Raw genomic sequence first — 23,667 nt, forward strand, 5'->3', positions numbered from 1 at the left:
GTATTTGTTCGTATTCTTATAGATTTTGGTCGACTTTATTTGTTTCTCCTTATGGCTGGATTGACACATAATTGTGGTCCTTCATATGGTGGCCAATAATCATGATGACGCATGCCTGCTAACGGGACTTTGTAGACACTTGACATGTAATTCAATGTGTATACTGGACTAATGTATTGCAAGTAATCTTTATTGATGTGCTTACATGTAGCAATGACATATGCACATAACATGTGTAGCTTTTGAGGTTTCCCACAATCACATATTCTTTGATCCATCCTGATAGTGAATTTCCTCATTTGATGAATCTCTCTCGTATTCACTCTTTCCTTAACTTGAAATTGAAATCTTTGGCGGTCAAACTGTTGAACGAAGTGAGTGTTGCACTTAGTTTCTTCTTCGGTGATGAATTTGGCTGCAATAAGTGTGTAAACTTGTCTGGAGGCGATCATTGTATCAGTATGAGTCCCACAGTCAACAAAATATTTGTTTAACTTCTCATATGTGGCTCTGACCAAGGTTGTGATTGGAAAATTTTGAATTTTTTTAAGCGTCCCATCGTTTTTCGTTCTCCCATATCAAGGTCCATTGCTCCCTTGGTATTTGATCAAGCCATGTTGTGCTGTGTGGGTTGTCTTCTTGCAACTCCCGGTTGTGGTGAAAAAACTCTGGTTGAGTCATGGCATAACCTGTAGTTTGAAAAAAAAATGTAAATATGAATGTTAGTTTAATGTTAGTTAATTAAATATTGTGCATTAGAATATAAACAAAATATCTTACCCATACTCAAGACGCTTTTTCTTTCATCCTCATTTTTGAACTATTTTTTTTTTTTGTAGTTTTGGCCTATGTGCCGAATACAGAACACTGTGACAAGTTGCCTGCTGTCCACCCACTGTCAGGTCATCTGTATGCACTTTTGATTGACTCCTGTCTGTCAGAGATTAAGCATATACCATGTTATGGTGTCACATGTATTCTCAAGTTTTGCAAAAAAAAGTGCCACCCATCTGCTGTCTCACCCTTGACAATGGAAAATGCCAATGGAAATATGTTGTTAGCGCCATCCTATCCAACTGCAACTAACAATGTCCCTTTTGTATCATCCATATAGCCATGTTCCATCGATTTACACAATGGGTTTACAAGATGCAAATTCATCAATGCATGCCTTAAATGACCAAAAAAGTCGATGGAATATGACATAGTTTGTGATTGGTTGGTTGGATTCATCTAGTACAGGAATAGTTTGAATCCTTACAATTGTGTCAGGGACGAAAAGTTGCAAAGCTTGTAGGTATTTGGGAAGTATGTTGTATGACTCTTCCCAATTATCGTAAACCTGCTCGAGGACCCATTGTTTTTCCAACCATGCTTTACGATATGTGATGGTGTATCCGAACTTTTGTCTTACAAATGTGATGAATGAAGGAGTGGTCAATTGCTCGTTTTCTTCAACCATCGCAAGGATACTTTTTCCTACAAGTTTCAAATTCATCTTATTGTGATCTTGTGAAATGGTTGTCATGACGCATGTGTGAGGCCCTTTTATCATTCTAATTTCCCAAACTTTTAGATTTTTTCTTTCGGACGCTCTAAGTTTCCACTGACACCTTTCAGCTGGGCAACATAAGACCCATGTATCCTTCGCACACCTCTTGGCTTTGAAAGTTACATGGTTCTTAATGTGCCATACTTTTACTGCGTGTTTTAGGTCCTCCAATTGACGGAACCACTGACCAACATACAACTCGTCATCGTGCGAGTTAGATTATTGTTGTTGATCCAAAAAATGCCTATAGTTGGGGTTGTCAGGCAATTGGTTGTCACCAACATCAGCACTATTTGGATATGGATGATAGACATTTTCAGTTGATGTTTGTTGGAAAAGGAACTGTATGTCATTATCGTTGTTGTTGTTGTCTGCCAAAATTTCGTCTTCGATGTCACTGAAGTCACCAACTACTTCATCCGAAAACCCATTTTGAGCATGATAGTCATGTGACGTTTTGTTGCTTTCAGACTGAGCAACATGGATATCAATAGTTGGGTCAGCATTTAGTTGGGAGGGCTCATTTAGTTGGGGAGTCATCCACAGTAGTTTGATGATCCACCAAGCAGTTGTGTGTATGAAGTAATATGGGTATTGAATTTGGTGGGTTCAAAATGAGGGACGTAATAATCATTTGTGGTCATGTATGGGATTGGTGTGTAAGAGGATTGGCCTTCATGGTAGGTTTGAGTATGATAGTCAGTGTATGGTGTTTTGTGAATTTGTGGTGATTGAACGGTTGTTTCGACATTGGCGGTAGAAGAAGGTTGTTGTTTGTATTGTACGAGTAACTGAAAGCCACTTAAGCATTGATGTCGGTTATAAACATCAAACATGCCATCAATATCATCATCGTCATTGATGGTAACAACTTGGTAATTAAACATGCCAGACCCAACAGAAATAGGGTATCGATAAATGACTATGGTTATGGTTTGATCGCGGTTTAGGCCCATCTTACGTTGGATTTTTGTTTTCAAGGCATTGAAGGTCATGCCACTCCTCATTGAAACAAGTACTTTGTTTCTGCCCTTAAACTCAACGCCCTCGTCACAGTCGGCTACATAGGCGTCATAGTAGACTACAGTAGGGACGTTTTCGTTTCTACTTGCCATGGTGACTAAGAGTGATTAAGTTTAGAGACTGAGAGTGATTTGGTTTGGAGACTAAGAGTGATTTGGTTTAGAGAGTGAGAGTGATTTGGTTTCGAGACTGAGAGTGATTTGGTTTGGAAGCTGAGAGTGATTTGGTTTGGAGACTGAGAGTGATTTGGTTTTGAGACTGAGAGTGATTTAGTTTCGAGACTGAGAGTGATTTGGAACTTCTTTTGTGAAGTGTTTTCTGTGTGTAGAAGAATACATTTGGAGACCTATTTATAGTGTCGTGGCTACAGATAGATCCAATGGTCATCATCACACCGATAACTTTAACAGTCCAAATTGTCTCCACAGTGTCATGAATAGTGTACCGACAGTTTTTGCGGTTGAAAATTGAACAGTACACCAAACAGTTTTTGCTTCTCACGACATTGTGAATAGTAACATGAATAGTGCGCATCAAAATAGTACTGTGAACAGTGCACCGACATGGGGTGTGACATTTAGAAGAATTCTGGTTTGTTTGTTGAGACAATTACCTACTCATGAACGAGAGCCACATCAATTTGTGCATTGCTTATAAGAGAATAATAACATGTATTTTTCATTCCTCCATTATCAAGAGGATAACTTCACATTGTATTGATAATCTACTCAAACTTACAATGTCAAATAAATATCTACAACCCATCTCATTGGGAAGGAATCTATTGAATGAATGATGCATCATTTTGTTTGTATAATGATAACTTGAGTTGGTAATAAGTACAAGTTTTTTGCCTGCCTGTTTCATGAGGAAAACCAAGTAATAAGTAGAGGCACATTATGTGCGAGATAAAGATAAACATACTATAAGCAATACTTCTTTTTGATCCAAAAATGTGAAGAGTAATTATGGATCAGGCTCCACAAACTATTCAGGGTTAGACATAATCTTACTCTGCATAAATTCAGTAAGTCAATAGGTGCACATAATTAAAGCACACATAAATAAATCATCCTAGACATTGATAATATGTATATGTGTTCACCTTGAGTTGGCCTTGTACATGTGCTGCGATGAGAGCTTTTCCAACAGCCTGAAGGTCACGCTAAAGGTGAAAAAAAGGAACATTTTTACTTAAATATTACATTATGAAAATATGTGCACAATACCTAATAAAGCCCTTTATAATCAAAGGAGTCAAGATTGGATGGTATAACCCCACCATCCAGTTTGTCAACCATCTGAAAACAAACACATAACATTAATAAAGTATCATCCAATCCCAGTCAAATGTTTTATCAAATATGAACATACGTGAATAGACCAAATCTGCTTACTAGAGTTGCCTGCCAGAATAGACGCGCATACTAGAATAGGCAAGAACCAAGATGGACTATAGGCTCAAATATTATGGTAGATTTTAACTTAAAACCAATTGGCTCTAAGTGATGTTGTTGAACAAATATATAAGTTGTACCCCGAGAATTGAGACAAATGATGTGAGATTTCCTAACAAAAAATTCATATTTTTAGTATTTCGGAACTCTCACTTGAAAGAATAAAACATATGGAATCCTTAGTTGACCAATAAAGTGTAAAACATAGAGACTTGGTTGTTTCATTTAAGGTTCTTAGATATAGGTAGCAACACTCAATTTTAAGGAACTAACATAATCCATCACCCTTTGCAGGAATTGAAAAAAAATAAAGACAAATACACTAAGATAAAAATGCTATCGTACAATTTGTAGCTGAATACAACTCCAGTAAAATTTGAGAGGTTTTCAACAAGAATTGAAGCATACCTGCATGTAAGTCACAACTTCGGACATAGAGAAGAATGTGTTGGAGAAACTTCCATCAACTCTTTTGTTGCAGGTCCACTAGTTCGCTCCCATACATCTCACTTCCATGCACATAAAATTAGGTAACACTTGAAGTAAAGGATAAATTGAATATTATTTAATTGATTTCAAAATACATGAACTAATATGCTTATATAGTCTAAAAATAACCAGGAAATACAAAAATAAAATTTGTACTAATAAACTAATAATTGCATATATAATTTGAAAATTATATAGGATATTCTATTCTAAGCTGGTGCCGATTTACACATAAACACATTATCCCTCAAACAGGTGAATGGATGTCCACCATTATCAATTTGCAAATAAGATCACAATATCATTATGTTGGAAGCCTCTGTTGGAAATTTTAGGGGATCCTTGTAAAATATCAATAACCACCAAGAACACATTACATTAGATTATTAGGAAGAGTTTTAGGAATACCTGGATCCATAATGATTGATCAAGCAAACGCAACGGAATCTGAATCCGTAGGTGATTTCTGATCGATGTACTCTTCTTAGGATCTGTTACGAAATGAATAATTGACTAACAATGTAACCGATGACTTCATGATTCTTTCTCAATTGGAACCTCTTTATTCCTTAATAGGACCTTCATAGCTATTCAGATGGGGAGAAGAGAAACTATGTGTGACGGCTCGGTATATTGGAGACCATAACCTTCTTATAGCGTATTAACCTAATAGGGTTCCCATTATCCCCTAATGGGTCAACACTGACATCTGCTCATTTAAGTTCATATCTTTTGATTTAGTTGTCTAACGGGCTCACTTAATTTGATCACATAAAATAAAACCCACTAATGATAAATAACTAATATAATTGTCTTATAATATTAGCACACATTAATTATTGGAATAGAAAATTCCAACAATCTCCCACTTGGGCTATATATTGTAACAATTATATAAAAAATCATTAAGCGTGCATTTGTATGCTATTTACCTTTAGACTTCCACCTTAACAATCTAGTCCATCTCATGTATCAATAATAGAATCACTGCGTCTTTCGTCACTACAACAAATGTAACAAGACCCCAATGACCATCACATCAATACACTCAATGACATAGGTCAATATGGATAAGCAATATGAAAATTACATGCAATGTGATCTCAGTCATGCCTATTTCCAATTGATTCAAACTTTATTTTTTATAGAGATTAATCCAAACACAACATAAATATTGCAAACAAAACAAGCTTATAATGAAATGATAAACTTCAACTTTATTTCAGCAGAAAATCCAAACAACAAAATGTTTGTAAACCGTAAGATATAGAACATAAGTAAGACTCCCACTAAACTAAGGTACTATCAGGAATTACACCCATATGATTAGTGTGCTCATGAAAAACTTTAAGTGTCATACATTTAGTAAGTGGATCAGCTAGCATGAAATGAGCTCCTATATGTTCTATACAAATCTGCAGAAAACAAGCTTATAATGAAATGATAAACTTCAACTTTATTTCCGCAGAAAATCCAAACAACAAAATGGTTGTAAACCGTAAGATATAGAACATAAGTAAGACTCCCACTAAACTAAGGTACTATCAGGAATTACACCCATATGATTAGTGTGCTCATGAAAAATTTTAAGTGTCATACCTTTAGTAAGTGGATCAGCTAGCATGAAATGAGTTCCTATATGTTCTATACAAATCTGTATTTCCTGAATTCTTTAGTTAACAACGAAGTACTTTATGTCAACAAACTTTTACTTGGTTGAATCCTTAATAATACTACTAAGATATTGTCCCAATAAACACCCGATGTCTACTTAATGTTGGCCACAACAGGCAAGCCAATTACAATAATTTAGCAATCATATATTCTAGTATAATGTCTCATAGCAAAATATTAACTCCACCAACACGGTTAAATGTGGATCCTTATATGGAGTGATTTCTATTAAGACATTAAGAAAATATTGAAATCAGAATATCCAATGATCTATAAACTTTTAGACTTTCGATATGAAAACATGCAGTTTCTTGTTCTCTTCAATTAGCGCATAATACGCTTTACTACTTTCTAGTGTTTTATACCAAGATTACTCATATATCACTTTAGGACTCCCACAAAAAATTATTTCAGGACAATAAAAAAAATAAACTTAAGCATACATGATAAATTGTAATATAACTGTTTTGCAACAATAAGTCGTATGATGATAGTAGGATGTCATCAACATATAATATCAAAATAATAAATTTACTCCTACTAAACTTTTAGCACACACAATCGTCAACCAAATTTACCTCAACACCACAAGAGATAATCTTGATAAATTTTGTAATACCATAGACGACAAACTTGTTTAAAAGCATAAATGGATTTCTTTAGTTTGCATACCATAGACTTTAGATCATCTTAAACAAGGTTTTCTGGTTGCACCATATAAATTGTTTCATCAATGTTTCCATTTAGAAACGAAATCTTTACATTCATCTATGCAAAATAATTATCAAACTGATCTACAGTGTCATTATAGTCCTAAGAAAGTCTTTTTAAGAAATCAGAGAGAAAGTATCTTTGTGATCAATGTCTTCCTTCTTGTAAAACTTCTGGCGACAAGACAATCTTTATATATCTCAAAATTACCCATTGAATCCCTTTCAACTATAGATATTTATCTACAACTTATGGGTTTCATACTTTCAAGCAATTTGATGATATCCCAAATGTCATGTTCACCCATTGGTTTTATTACATCATTTATGGTATCAATCCACTTGAGAGTTAGAGCATAACATGACTTGACTAAGGTCAATTAGACCTTGTCAGTCAACCTAATGTCATATTCATGTTCTTAAAGAAATATGACATAATCATATCAAATTACATTTTTCCTTTCTCTAGTGAATCTTCTTAATGACACTTCTTGAGGTTATTGAGTTTGAACTTTAGGTGGTGCTTGAAAGGAAATCTTAGTGTTGTCTTGTCTTTTAATAATGTTAGGAGTAACATCATTATTCAATTACGATATCCGTTTCTTGAACAATGGTAAGTACAAAGACTTATCTATTGTCAATAATAAATTATTCTTTAAAGATAACACTCCTTATATTTCCTTCCCCTCCAAACTCAATTTCCTCAAGGAGTCTTGCATGTCTCAAATATGATCTTAAAGTGGGATTGTAAAACTTATACATGCGAGAGCTTTAAATGTAACAAAAAAAATTATAACTAATTATCTTTAAGTCCAACTTACCTTTATGCAACCTATAAGACACTGCTTCAACTGAACATCTCTAAATGTGTATATGCCTAATGTTGGTACCCTAAAAGGATATAAATTACATTCTTTAATGTCTTTCCCCAAAGATACTTTGGTAGAGAAGAAATAAACTTCTTACCATATATGGACAAGTCTAGTTTCATCATTCTATTACATGTTGTAAAACGATTTCACAATTATTGAAGAAAAACACATGCGGGACTCCAAACGTTATATCTTATGTCATATATACCATAGTATTCCCCACGGTCACATTTGATAACCTGAATTTTCTTTCTTTTTCTTATTTTAAGTTCAACTTCATCTTTGAAAGACTAAATGTTTAGAGGCCAAAACTTCTCATAATTAAATAAAGAGGAATCATCTGTGAACATAATAAAATACATTTGTTCATTCCATGAATCCATAAGGAATAAAACACAAATATATGCATGTATTAGTTCTAAGACATCTTTATTTCTTTTAGCACCTCAATTTCATTTTGTTTGTTTATTTTCCCTTATATAGTCAATATAGACTATAAGGTCCAACCAATATAAAGGATCCAGAATTTCCTATAACACAAGCATCCAAATTCTCTATTAAGAGATATGACTTAAGCGCTTATGTTATAAAGTAACGAAATTCTCATTTAATTTTAAGTTTCGTATCACTAAAAAAATGTTTGCAACAGGAACACTCAAATATCCATAAAAGAACTCATAACTTGTAACATTTGAATCACACAAGAGACTAACTTTATTATTTCTAATTGAACAAAAATTACTGAATTTGTCCAAATTAGAAATAAAATTTGGTTTAATAAATAGCTCAATATATGTCTCAATCAAATTCAACTATAACATTATGTCATCGCCCACATAAAAGAATCTTTCATTATCACTTGGCGGATGACTCCATATGTAGCATCATATAGACATGCTTTTGTGAGTAGTAGAATCAAAATCTACCCACTAACGTCTTTCGGTACAAAACTAAATTAACTTTAAAACAAACAAAAATGAGAAGTTTACCATTTTCACACACTAAATAGTGTAAATGAGACCTTTTTTTATATGCCTCGTCCTACAAAAGAAAAAAGTAAATTCCTTATCTTGTTCTATTGTTTCTTCTCTAGAAAAAAAAATTATGCAATATCTTCAACTCTCAATTGACATCCCTCAAACTCTAATTTTATACATGCAACTTTGGTATTTAAATAATATGAATAATTTAAACCATAGTAGTAACAACAACAATTAAAGAAGAGAACAATAAACACACAATGCACAAATAATCTTTATGGTAAATTTCAAGACATAAACAAGATACCTAGTGCACCATTAATCCTCAATCTTTGGATTAAAAAAGATTAACTGCAAGTGATACTCTCAATGCATTGATCAAACATTGGTGATAAGTCCTGTCAAATAAAAGTTGTATTTGGACACTCCATTGCTCTCATAGAAAACTTATATGATGATTATTTTGGTCAAATAATGATTGTCTTTGAACATTTCATTATTCACTTGAAAAATCACACTATTTATAATTGCCACGTGTTTACCATCGCAAGCATGTAATTATTTTGCCAAATTGTGTCTTCCTTTGGACCGAACACAATTCGCATGAATAATTCCATGCAACATTCATGTAAATCCAATCAAATCAACTTACACAACAAATGTTACTTTGACAACGTGTTGTTTCAATCAATTTAACAAAAAAATACAAGACAATTTAATATAATAAATGAGAGGTCTTAAAATTACACAACTTTCACATATAATTTAGTTATATAAAAATATATATAACAAAACATGCAAATATTTTATAGAACAAACCCATCACAAGATACCTAACACAACATTAATTCATAGAAAAATTAATTTGTAATTAGTACTCTCAACGCAATGATCAAATATTGACAATAAATTCTGTCAAATTAGTCTTTCTTTGGACTAACTATTATTCACATGAAAATACATTTATAATTGTCATACATTTATCATCATAGGTGCAAAATATTATTTGACCAAATTGTGTCTTCCTTTGGACCAAACACAATTCGCATAAATAATTTCATACAAAATTTATGTAATTTTAATTAAATCAATTTTCACAATAAATATTACTTTTGCAATATATCGTGTCAATCAATTTAATTGAAAAAAATACTAGACATACAAATAAATGGGAATAATTAGTTATTGTTAAATTTAGACTCAATCATGATAGCAAAAAAAAAATATAAAACATTAATTACAACAAGTAAATATCATATCTTTAAATTATATTAAAGTTTTCATTGATTTATACTTAAAAAACCCCAAATAAATATTACATGCGTAAATAACGTTATCACAAATTTATAAAAGGAATTAAAAAAAACATGTATAAATTCCTAAAAGAAATCTTTAAAAGATTTTATTTGGTGAACACATCCACCAAATGAAGTGGCTGATAAAAAAATCTACCAATTGAAGTCTCAAAGGGATAGAGACATCACCTTGAGGACAAGGTGAAACTTTAGGGGTGGAGTATGGATAGGTAATTTTTTGTTAGATAGTTAGTTGGTTAGTGAGTCAAGTAGGTAATAATGTATATAGATAGGAAGAGGGAGTCATTCGTTGGGTGGGAAATTAATAGGAAGTGTGGAGAAGTGCCAAGGTACTCTCAAATTAACCTCAAGAAGTGTATTCAACAGTTCTTTAACCGTAACTACGCGGAGAAACGAAACGTTCATCACTTCCTTGAGCATTTTCATCTCTCTCACACCAATTGATTTTATCATATTCTAATACAAACAGTAGCTGATCCATGTGCTTACGTAAGATGTACAAATAGAGGGTTAACTTATTTGAGAGGATGGGACACTGAACTCTACTGAACCAGTGAACCCTGAGGTGATAAGAAAACTAACTATATGACGACATTGTATTAACTTCCAAAGTTTATCAATAAGTGAAATAAAATATTTATGGCTTAAATATTTTTTAGATTTTTTAAATTTAAGTTATTTGTTTAGTCTTTTAAATTTTAAGTTGTTTTTCTTAGTCCTTGATAATCATAAATTGTTGTTTTTAGTACTTTGTATGTGCACATGCATATTGTGAATCAAACATAAATAAGATATTCGTAATTTATGATAATTTTTTATCATTAAAATTTGATTTTTGATTTTACATTTTAAAGCACAATCTTTTGTCTGTTTGATTGTAAAAGGATTAAAAAGAACATTTTCTTGAAGTAAAAAAAATAACTTATTTAAAGGACTAAAAATATATTTAAGTCAATATTTATTTATCCAAAGAACATTACAAATTGTTGTTGCAGGGTTTGTTCATATAACAAATTGGCAAGAAGACTTTGCATTAATTTCTATAATCAGAATTCAGAATCACAATGCTTTTTTAGAAACATATAACATTAATTTCCAGCATGGGGTTACTTTTAGAAACATATTCCCGAAAATGGGTCTTTTTCTAAAGTAATTCCTGCATGGTGTCTTTTTTTACGTGGAACACATGCAAGTCGCAGGAGGCATTGGCGCGTTTCGTGATGACGTGACACCTGGCACTGGTGTCGCCAGTGCTGTTAGCATGTTGCAGGAGGTTGGACTCGCCAGTCAAACTGGCGAATTGAGGGTAGGGGAGTTCCGAGGGTGCAGGCCAACAGAGGCCATTTCTGAGGGTTGCAGTCTGCAACGCGCAGAGGTTGCAGGATGTCGCCAGGTTCAATGGCGATTTGGTTGGGCAAAAGCGCCAGCACGAGCAGCGATTTGCGTTGCTTGAGGTGCTTAAATCCCCCCTCCCCCATAGACCATTCACGCAAAAAAGAAAAACGCAGAAAAGAGAAGCTTTTGCTGGTGCTGTGTTTGAGCAAAAACGAAGAAGGGTTGTTGCTGGTGTTTGTGTTTGAGCAAACTTTGCTTCATTTGTAATTTTTTCAGTAAGTTTGTTTAATTATTTTTTTATTTTATTTGTATTCTGGTGATAATTAGTAATATGTGTTATTAGTTTTTTTTATCTTAAGTTAGTTTTAGTTAGAAATGATAAATTAAATTTAATTTGATAATTATAGTTTTATACAATACATTTATTTATAGATTTAGTTTTAAATAATATTAGGTTTAGTTTTAGTATGTTATTATTTGTGTTATAAGAAACATTAGATTTAGTTGATTTGTTAATATTATTAGTTTCATTTGTTAATATTATTAGTTTGAGTTCTTAATTTTATATAGTAGATTAGAATTAGTTTAAATTTTTTATATGGTAGATTAGGAATAGTTTTAGTTTTAGGAAATGTAAGTTATTAATTTTATATGACAGATTAGGAATACTTTAAATTTTTATATGGTAAGTTAGGTTTAGTTAAAAAAATTTATATAGTAGATTAAGAATAGTTTGACGTTTCGTAACTTATTAATTTTAGATTAGGTTTAGTTTAAATTTTGTATATGCTATATTACATTTAGTTTAAATATTTGATATGATAAATTTGAAATAGTTTTAAATTGCTCATATTTGTTGGCGGTTGTGTCTCATCATTAGATAAATAATTTCCACATGATGTAAGCGAATTTGCAGAATGAAACATTGAACCACCAGCCACATCTTTTTCTATGTACAATTCTAGAACTGACATTTGGTCTTGTTGTTTAAAACTTCCCAGCATCGTTTCAACGTCTTCGTCATCACAAATTTGCAAGGCAATATATTTTCCTGACACTAAAAATCTACAACTGATAGCAGAAATAATTTCATTATTTTGTAACTTTACCTTATCTCCAATTTTTTTCTTCAAAGAATTGAAACTAATTCCACGTTTAATCTGAATCGCTTTTTTACTGCCTTCAAATATTACACCATCATTGTCTTCATATACCCTTCCATTGAAATGCAACACTATTATAACCGAATTCATCGTGTACCTACAAAAACAATATTTTAACACGTCAACTAAATTATAAAATGGGTATCACAAAAAGTCATTACTGGAACTTCAAAATAAAACTTTATTTTAAAATAAAATTTAACTTCAAATCAATTTCACATTAAGACACTTAAAAAAAATTTACGATTTCAATGTAGTAATTTTAAACTAATCAATATGTAATCAAAATTATTAAGTTTAAATAAATTTCACATCAACACACACTTAAATAACACGAACGATTTTATAAAACTTTAAATCCAAACTAATAAAATGTAATCACAAAAGGTCCCTTTATTGGAACTTCACATTCAATTTTTCTTTTAAAAAAATTTAATTAACTTCAAATTAATTTCATGGGACACACTTAAAAAAATGAACAATTTCAAGATAGTAATTTTAAAGACAAAATAAAATAATTCATGAATGAAGTTAGTAGTATAAATAATTAAGCTTAACAATAATAAATTCAAAATGAAAATAGATAATTACAAAATTACTACAAATATATTAAAATAAATATGATACGAGAAACAACAAAGTATCATCAAATAACACTTTCAACTTGAATGCTTATAAATTTTTAACACACCGACAAATGAACCTAATCTACGTACAAAATACTACAACTTCATATTAAAATAAATTTTGTACTCAAAATACTTACTTCAAATAAATATGATCTACAAATTTTTTTAAATGAAAGTCCAAACGTTTATCAATTATTAACACACTAATAAATCATCAACACCAACCTAATCTAATTAAAAAATACTACAAATTTCATATTCAAAATATTTTATTTTCATTGATAAAATTTTCTTCAAATAAACATTATTACATAATTTTTCTTTTATTTTAGAAATTTAAACACACACTAACAAGTCCATGGAAAGTCTACGAAATATAAAAGTTACTTTTAAAAAAAAATTCATACCACAGAATTTTGATTGCCAAAGATGCCAAAGGAAAAGAAGTTGCAGAGGTATTCTAAAGCGCTGAACAAATGCTAAAATGGGAGGTGTATTTAAACACCCTAAAACGCCAAAGGGAGTGGCATTTTCTACTTATCCTAAATTGCCAACACTACTGGCGTTTTCTATGGTACAAAAGCTGCCCTCTGAAAAAGCTGAAAGCTGAAGCAACACGGAAAAAGCTGACCCTAGGCTGGTGGCGCCAAGTTGACCAACGACTTCACTCTGCATGGCCAAAGCGCCAGTGCAGGTGGCGATACCACTAGTGTCGCCAATGGCAGAAGCGACACTGCCACATGTCGCATGCGGAGGGGACGTGCCAATCATGCTGGCGTTTTGCATGAAATTTTCATGCAGGGTACGTTCAAAACAACACCTTCATGGAAAATCTTTCAAAACAGTCCCAAATAAGGAAATAGTTTGTAAAAGAACCCCATTTGGGGAAATTTGCCGGAGTATGGATAGGTAATTTTTGGTTAGATAGTTAGTTGGTTAGTGAGTCAAGTAGGTAATAATGTATATAAATAAGAAGAGGGAGTCATTCGTTGGGTGGGAAATTAATAGGAAGTGTGGAGAAGTGCCAAGGTACTCTCAAATTAACCTCAAGAAGTGTATTCAGCGGTTTTTTAACCGTAACTACGCGGAGAAAAGAAACGTTCATCACTTCCTTGAGCATTTTCATCTCTCTCACACCAATTGATTCTATCATATTCTAATACAAACAGTAGCTGATCCATGTGCTTACGTAAGATGTACAAATAGAGGGTTAACTTATTTGAGAGGATGGGACACTGAACTCTACTGAACCAGTGAACCCTGAGGTGATAAGAAAACTAACTATATGACGACATTGTATTAACTTCCAAAGTTTATCAATAAGTGAAATAAAATATTTATGGCTTAAATATTTTTTAGATTTTTTAAATTTAAGTTATTTGTTTAGTCTTTTAAATTTTAAGTTGTTTTTCTTAGTCCTTGAAAATCATAAATTTTTGTTTTTAGTACTTTGTATGTGCATATGCATATTGTGAATCAAACATAAATAAGATATTCGTAATTTATGATAATTTTTTATCATTAAAATTTGATTTTTGATTTTATATTTTAAAGTACAATCTTTTGTCTGTTTGATTGTAAAAGGATTAAAAAGAACATTTTCTTGAAGTAAAAAAAATAACTTATTTAAAGGACTAAAAATATATTTAATTTAATATTTATTTATCCAAAGAACATTACAAATTGTTGTTGCAGGGTTTGTTCATATAACAAATTGGCAAGAAGACTCTGCATTAATTTCTATAATCAGAATTCAGAATCACAGTGCTGAACACATACCATACAGCACGAGTAGACAACATTTTGGTTCCATGCATGGCTCTTTTTATATAGCCAAATCGACCAGCTTTAACCAAATTGCCTCCCTCTTTGAAAAACTAGAGATAATAATAATCCAGTGAATCACAAAATGCTTTAGCTTGCCAGAGATGACATATTACCAACTCTGGATGAAATGCAAGTCCATCAACAGGGAAACCCATATTCTTGAGGTTTTCCATACAGTAGTCATAAGCACGCCCTTCCCAAGCCTATTAAAACTTATGACCATATCAAAGAAGTTCAATTACAAGGATGCATACACTAAATAACCTATAGTTTGAAAAAAATCCAATAAATAACCTTTCATACTTATTATTTGAAGTAAAATGCAAATGGTGTTAACATGCATATATAAGAAAAAATCTTTAAGCAGAGTAAGGGGAGAATAGTTTGTAGTCTTGTACTACTACTCATGTGGTAAATTGTCGAAATTAACAAATGCCAAAGAAAGAACATTCATTAAAAAACTCATGTGATGCCACAATCACAGTCTGTATCACTTAACACTGTAAAACCTAATTCTAAAATTACAAAAATTACTTGTAATTTATTTATTTTATATGTATGAAATATAATACCAGTAAAGATTACAGAGTTATAAGTGTAAGCTTTGTAGTTAAACTATAATGGTTAATAAAATTATATAACATTGTTGAGATCTCACGTCAATAAGAAATATGATCAATATAATCCTTATAAGACTTGAACAGTTTTCACCTGACAAGTTAGTTTTGTGGGATTCAGTAGAACTCTAATCCCAAATTATAAGGTGATGTCAAAGTCTATCTTAGGTCTAATATTTACTTACATTCTAGATGTCTATTCCTAGGGATGAACAGGTGGTGTTGTTATTGAGCCACCCATATTTGCCCACTCAAAACGTCCTATCTTGGAGTGAGGGGGGAAATCCTACATCAATTAGAAATTTGGGCACCCTGACAATGTAGTTAGGCTTGAACAATTCTCAATCTTACAATCTGGTTTTGTGGGGTAAGTCTAGATTCTAAGAAACATTAACATTGATTACTTTTAGATTATCTAGACAACAGTATTTCATAAAATCATCATTGTTTTTCTAGAATATCTAAGATTATCTTGGATGATCTCTCGTTGGAACGGTTCCATTTTTTTATGAACTAAGAATTTATTAAGGTAGAAAAGAGTGGTACAAATACAAGAGGATAAGAGATTCTCAAGAACCATAACGAGAATGAAAGGACACGACCCCTAAAATGACCATGCAACACAACATGCTAATTTCTTTAAATATCTTACAAAAGACACCACCCCAAAAAAGACCATCGGCAGAACACTAGAAAAATGATAGGTGAACTGCTCAATCCCAAATTAACTCAGGAGGCAACCAATGGCCAATAAAAGTTCTAGCATTTCTTTCTAAACAAAAACTAAAAACAGAAAATTGAGAACAACACCAAATCCCTGGTGTCAAATCCTCTAAAATTAACAGAAAAGTACAGCTGGAGATCCTTGGGGCAAATGATCCAATCCTCACTAAAAACACCAAGCAAGTTATTCCAGAGAAGGGAAACTGCTGAACAATGAAAACAAATGAGAACCAAATTCAGAACTAGATTTGCACCTCACACAATATCAGGAGAAAAGCAGCTAGAGGTCTTTGAAATTGAAGGGAATTTTCGGCATTAATCTTGTTTAGAACTGCATTCCGTGTAAAGGATTCGACCTTAAAGGAAGCAATTGATTTCCAAATGGACTTATCCCAAAGGTAGGAATCATTAATGATAGATGATGTAAGAAAATAAAAATAGAATTTGTAAGAAAATAAACACAAGTTTTAAAGAGAACAAATTCTCTTATCTGGATTAGAATGAGATGGATTGATTCCATCAACACCATAAGGTACTGTAAATCAGAGAGTTCCCTATCATGCAATTTCTAAAGAAATTAAAAATCTAGAAAATGGTAAAATAAAATCAAGAATAAAATCAGATTATATGAACATTGAGCAAAATAAAGAAGTGAAAGAGTCTAGGAAAAAGCACAAAAATTACCCAACCAAAATTCCGCCAATTTAATGATGAAACCATCACCCAAACCCAAGGAAACAAGAGATATATAAATAGCATACCTTGAGATTTAAAATTTCAAGGGGTACTAGTATGCACAGATTTAACTGCTGAATTGGCATCCCACCCAATAGTATGCAAACTATACTTCAGATAACTTGATGCCACAAAGAAGTAGTTTGGAGAGGAAAAGGCCAAATCCATTTAGCAAGTAATTGACTAGTACAAATTGGGGGTTAGTGCTTTGTCTTTTCTATTATTACGGTGCCATACAAAAGAAAATATTATTCAGTGTCTTTATTTTCTCTTTTCTTTCTTTCCTACTTAAATCCATATAATTTCAATAATTACCTTCGCATTATAATGCACCAATGCAAGCTAGGTATTGTCCATGTCATATCCAACGGCTCTAATTAACCGTAGATTCAGTGTTCAAGTGCAGAATATTCCACGAGGTGAATTTCTCGACAAAGGACTCTGAATGAGGACACAAAACAATGTTATTTACTTAATGTACATTAATGAATATTCAGGCCAAAATCTAAAAAGAGTAGAGTGAGGGTAAAAATATATAGACAGTGTACCAATCAGCAATAATAAATGAATATAAATAATAACATGTGGTAAAAGATATATAATAGGTCAATATCTTGAGGGAAAATAAAAAGATTAGATAACTGTTAACCAATACATTAACTGAAAAGGAAGAAAAACAAAGGTTCAAATAGTACAATGACACAACAAATTAATTTACTATTTAAAAAATCCTTCCATCATATACAACTTCCTCAAATCTGGCACCCCAAATATAAAATTAATCCTAAATGAGTTTAATTTTGATATATTACTAGTATAAATATTTCGGCGTTATCACCCATTCCAATATAAAGGATTAATCAATCAAATAATAGATAATAAATGAGTTGATTTAAAAATAAATGAATTACTTATTGTACAGTATTATTCTCGTCAGACTTAATCAATTAGAAATCACCATAAACATAACTTTTAAAGTGATTATTACAAAAATAAACAAATTTTAATTATATAAAAATCCATGATTGGACAATGTAAAAAACCCTTTACACTGTCCATGTATTCAAATTAAATTCTCTGGTTTCATATTATATTTAGTTGTTTATTAAGGGTGTCAGAAAAAAGTTATGCAAGGAGTATATCTGTATGATATGAAAAATGTCTATGCAATTTCTGAAACTAGATAATGGGTTATTTGCCATTTGCACAGGCTTTATAACTGCCTAATAAGAGAAGAGAAGGTATGCGTAATTTACTCTATAACTATTCACTTTGAGACTCCAAAAACATAAAGCTATTAGGTCTAATTAATGCACCGGAATATCCAATTTTTCCAGTGAATCTTTAGCTTCCTTAGCCTCTGCTCTGACCACCTCCTCAACTGGACCTTCAAATGCATCTTGTCCATCAGTTCCTACAAGGGAAACCATGATTGTTGCAACCATAATCAATATAATGGTGTTGGATACTTGACAAGACCAAAGATAAATATTTGTAATTAATTAATATCATTAGTTTGTGACAGAAGGTGTTAATTATTTCAAAATTACTACGTTCATTAAAAAATTTTAAGGAGGAAAAGGAAGGGGGAAGCCCTAAAATTCTTCCTCCCAAACCGGGGCATAAGCTTTAAATTAGACAACCAAATGCATTTTACCCCCTTGAAGTACCTTGAAGTATATTCATTTCTCAACTTATCCTACTTACTGAAGTTCAGCTTAAGATAAAATGTTACTTTACTTAAGTAGAACTTAACCTCAAGATACTTAAAACCAAACTTTAGGTGGGATTAACTGATAAAGGTCAAACCTTATTTTTTTTAATGATAAAGTCATGTGTGTGTATTCTATTTCATTCAATTTAAAAAAGGTAGTATTTTATCTAGAAACAAAATTTTAGGAGTTTTAAATGATTAAAAAAAACTGTAGATTTAAGTTTAGAAATAGACAAAACTAAATAATGAAAAAAGCCAAGGACTGAGTGGCTTGTGGCTTCCTCCAGTGCAAATTTTTTCAAGAAAAAATTATTGATCCTATATGAAATTTTTGTGGGGAAAAAATATTTTGAACTTAGACCCCTAATCCATAGTATTTTTCTCTTTGGCTACATTATCAAAATTGTCTAGCTCTTTCCCTTCAAAGTATCTCATCTTACTTTAACTCGATCTAAAGGAAAAGTTGAACAAGGGTTATACTTAAATAAGGGAAATAGCTTCCCTTTCATTTAGTTTAACTTTGAAACAAGGAAAAGAAAACTCTCATCCATATCTTACTTAAACATTCAAACAAGAAAAAGTGACTCTTCTTTCATACCCTACCTAGCTTCCCTTCCAGTCCACTATAAACTGTCAAACATAGCACATATCTAAAACACCAAATAGAGAGCAATTCATTGCAAATCATACATACCTCTTAAAGTCAAGGCCAGAGATTAAAATCTTGTTAAAGATACACAAAATTGTACAAGACCTAACCAAGTCTTCTTCAACTAAATCATATATCACTTAATTATTTAAACAAGAAACATATATAGTGGAAGGGGGACTTTTCCCTTTAAATACTTGTTTTGTACTACCTCATGGGCTTTAATAGAATGGGCCAAGCAAGAAGCTCAATAACAAGCTTTCAATTAAGTCCAAGCTTAGAACATCACAAGACACATGTTCAATATGACAAGGACACAAATAAGAAATTTTTTTATAAAACATATGACGGGACATGACTATCATATAATATATAATATCAATATTGAATTAACAAAAGACAAATCCAAAACCAAAAGAGAGAATCACTACTACAAAAAACAGATTTAACATCGGCATATTAACATCGATTTTTGACAAAACTGATGTTAACAAAAACGTGGTGGCATTGTTGTAAATAAAATAAGTTTATTAACATCGGTTTTTAAAAAATCGATGTTAACATGCACTCGTTAACATCGGTTTTTTTTTCTTTCAAAAAACCGATGTTAGGTGACTTAATTTAAAAACCAAAACTGGACTGCCCGTGCACTCTCGCACACCCTACTTCGAATCTTGCACTCTCGCAACACCATACTGACCACCGTCGCAAGTGTGCCAAGACACTCACCGTGCAACACCACGCTGACCACCCTCACAAGTGTGCTTCTCCAGTGTGCGAAAACACTTACCGTCGCAAGGTCCACAAGTATGTCCTTCTCCCACCCAATTTACTGTGCTTTGTTTACTTGTCTTTCATGATCTTGAATGGTAGTTGATGCCTTGTGTTGGGGTGGTTGTTAGGACTTTCAGGATTTAAGTATTTAAACAAGTTGCCTAAAACCTATTTGATGAAATGCCTGAGCTAATGTGAAGTATAAATAGTTCATGTTGTGTTGATAACATGATGTGGTCTCGTGATGTGGTCTAGTAGTGTTTTCATTTTCAACTTGCCTACTTGCCTACAACCTATTTGATGAAATGCTTGAGCTAATGTGAAGTATAAATAGCTAATATGAAGTATTAATTCCATCCTTAGTGTACATTGGCAGGATATTATTTACGTGAAGTTTAACTCCTGTCATCTGCTCTTCTTTTTGAGTGGAAGAGTCATCAACCTCCATTTGCACCTAGAACATGAAATTATCAACAAAGCCAATAAGTACACTTCTTAATCAACATATATATACCTGACCATTAAAAATTATGAAACACAGAAAATGTAGATTCTGCAATTCTACTACTTATTCCAACTTGCAAAGTAATTAGAATTTTATGAGCATCTCCCTTGGACTGTAGACTGTGTAGTATGCCAACAAAATATTCAAAAACATCACCTATACAACAGGATGTACTTCCTTGCTAAATAGGTTCCTCTAGGCACTTTTAGGACTACCCAATTGAACTTTATAACCTTCTTGCAAGATGATGTAAGGTAATTACAATAATTGTAATTCAAAAACAAACCAAGCCCTTATGTTTAAGGTTTAAATTAAAGTAGAACTTGAATATGAAAGTAATCTGTGAATCATAAAAACTTTAAGAAAAATTAGTTACTTAGATACAAAGGCCAAGTTCAAGCACAATATTTTGTAAGAGACAAACTATTTCTGTTATTTATTTCTCCTTTTTTTTCCTGCTTTATTGGAGGTGTAAGCACCAAGGTAGGCTGGTGGGTGAGGGGTGAGGGTGAGTAGTTGGCCTTGTAAAGAATTGAACCTACAATTTTATTATGACATGCTAACCTTAAAGACATGGCTCTTAATCTTTATTCTTGTCATGTGTTCTAACTTCTATGTTCCTCAAGGACATGGAGATTGAACCTCTTGTCAGTTATGCTAGAAATAGTCCCAATAAAAATTGTATAACCAATATAAATTGCGAGCTCACTACAAGACATTCTTCTGCACACAGAAGCACAAAAACAGAAAAGAAATTATAGGTCCCACATAGAAAATGAATGAATGTTAGTTAATGTAGAATGAGTATGAGAATAAAATATCAAGTTGAGGTGTGAAATGCAGTAACAAAATTATCATTACTTTCTTTCCTTTGCCAATTCTTATAAGCTTCCTATGGACTTAATTGTGTCACCATAGTTCACCAACTAAACCAGCAAAGAGGTGATCCCTCTTGCTGTCTGCTTTTGAATTGGACAAGCACGTAACATTGGAACTATGAGCTTAGCACCAATTACAATGTTTGCAGCTAGATTGTGAAGTTCACTAGCTAGATAGATATCTAGATTGTAAACCTAGGTAGCTAGTGACAAGACACAGCTTGCATGCATGTCCCAAGCATGCAACAATATTGTGACTTCTCTCCATTAGTGTATCCTTACCCCAATTTTTTAAGCATTCCTATCATTAGTTGTGCAACGAATTTTATTTGTAGTTTTTGTGGATTTTCAGAAAGATGCTAGGTTGTATTTGCTCAGAAAATTAAGTATGTTTACCTGCTCAATTTTTAATTATAGCAGTAGGGAGAAGAAAAGAAAAAAGAAAAAGTTTCTCCACGTACATCCTTTTTTGCTTTCTACTGGTTTAAGAGTTTTCATTCATACTGTAGGAGTAGTGAATGCTGACTGTTCATGTTCTTGGATGATTGGATGAACAATGAGAATATGTTCTTTGTTCATTCATTTCAGTTGCTTAAAGTGATATTATTGCTACAATTTTTCCTTGTTGTTCCTCTATTATAAGATAGTATGGAATCTGCTTTTGCTCAGTTATGTTTAGATATATAGTATACCCTTTAAAGAGTTGTAATGATACTCCATGATTACTGCAAGTAGATATCCTTATATGCTCAACTATATGTTACCGTCATACTCATACCATTAAGCTTTTCTTTACTCTAGAATGATTCTCAAAATCACTCAAGATTCTGGAATAATCTTCTTTATAATCATCTTTGGTAAATTAGTTTTTTGATACACATAATGCAGACATGTAATTCAAATATTTTCCAAATGTGCATCATATTTATTTCATCTCTCTGCAGATACAAACTTGTCAATTAACGTAGGTTTTGGTCATTCAATAAAAGGTTAAGGACTAGTATATACAAACCCAATATAAAGGTCAATTCAACACATATAACAATAACAATTTTTTTTAGTTATGCTTATGATGGTTTAGAGTAAACGGTCATGTGTCTTTGGTTGGCAGAATGCTCATTCACCAAAAAAATAAAATTAAAGAATGAACAAAACCCTTCCTATTCTGTAGGTGCCAAGGTAGAGATATTTGTTTCAAAAAACCTTTCCTATTCTTGCTTCCCATCTACCACTGTGGTGGTGCCTGCAAAACATTCTCCACATGTTAGTCATTCATCTTGACAAGCAACAATACAAAAGCCAATTCATGTTTTATTCATCAAAATAATATACCTTGCAACACCCTGATACTTTGATACACCTCTTGAAAAGCCACTGCTCTTTCTGTAAAATCAATTTCAAAATAACCAAAGTAAAAAAATCATATATAATATCAAATTCTATATAACTTTATCAGCTGTAAACACTACTATAGTACTATTGCTATCTCTTATAAAATAGAAAACTGTAGTTACTTCTCTGCCCCTTCTCAAGGTTTCCAAGAGAACTAAATCACAAGTATTTACCTCCTTAAAGTGGCCAAATACTCCTCTTTGGTCATAATCTACATTATTTCTATCTCTTTCTCATAATCTGATATCTGTTGAAAGTATAAGGAGCATTTGATTAATCATCTGCGTTTAAACAAAAATATAGTTAATTAGCTTCTACCTTCATCCAAGCTTACTAGGATACCACTTCAAATGTTTTGGTTCTTCGGGATAGCAATGTCAGCATCCATGGATGGTATAAATTGACAACAATGTCTCCACCAGGTATTATACTCCGCCTTGCATCCAAAAAATACACATGAGAATGACAAAAATATAAGAACTGACACTAGTGATATAAAAGTATGAAACATAAAGCATGATTGTTGGGATAAACCAATTCTTCTGGTGAAGTAAAAGTGAGATTGGTGGGATAAACCAGTTCTTCATCTAATTTACAAAGCCATGGAACTAGCAGAGTGAGTTTCTACTTTGCAGCTTGTGATGAATATGCAG

At 32.2% G+C, this 23,667-nt stretch overlaps 1 protein-coding gene and 1 pseudogene across 1 annotated transcript; both read right to left on the reverse strand.

Moving 5' to 3' along the window:
- Positions 1-1,129: 1,129 nt before the first annotated feature.
- On the reverse strand, positions 1,130-1,528 carry LOC114368133. Its single transcript, XM_028325483.1, has one exon. The coding sequence runs from the start codon at positions 1,526-1,528 to the stop codon at positions 1,130-1,132; it is 399 nt and encodes a 132-aa protein (XP_028181284.1).
- A 1,624-nt stretch (positions 1,529-3,152) lies between these two features.
- LOC114368135 lies at positions 3,153-23,222 on the reverse strand (annotated as a pseudogene).
- Positions 23,223-23,667: the final 445 nt, after the last annotated feature.

This window comes from Glycine soja, chromosome 9 (assembly GCF_004193775.1).
Source record: "Glycine soja cultivar W05 chromosome 9, ASM419377v2, whole genome shotgun sequence".
NCBI classification, from domain to species: domain Eukaryota; kingdom Viridiplantae; phylum Streptophyta; class Magnoliopsida; order Fabales; family Fabaceae; genus Glycine; species Glycine soja.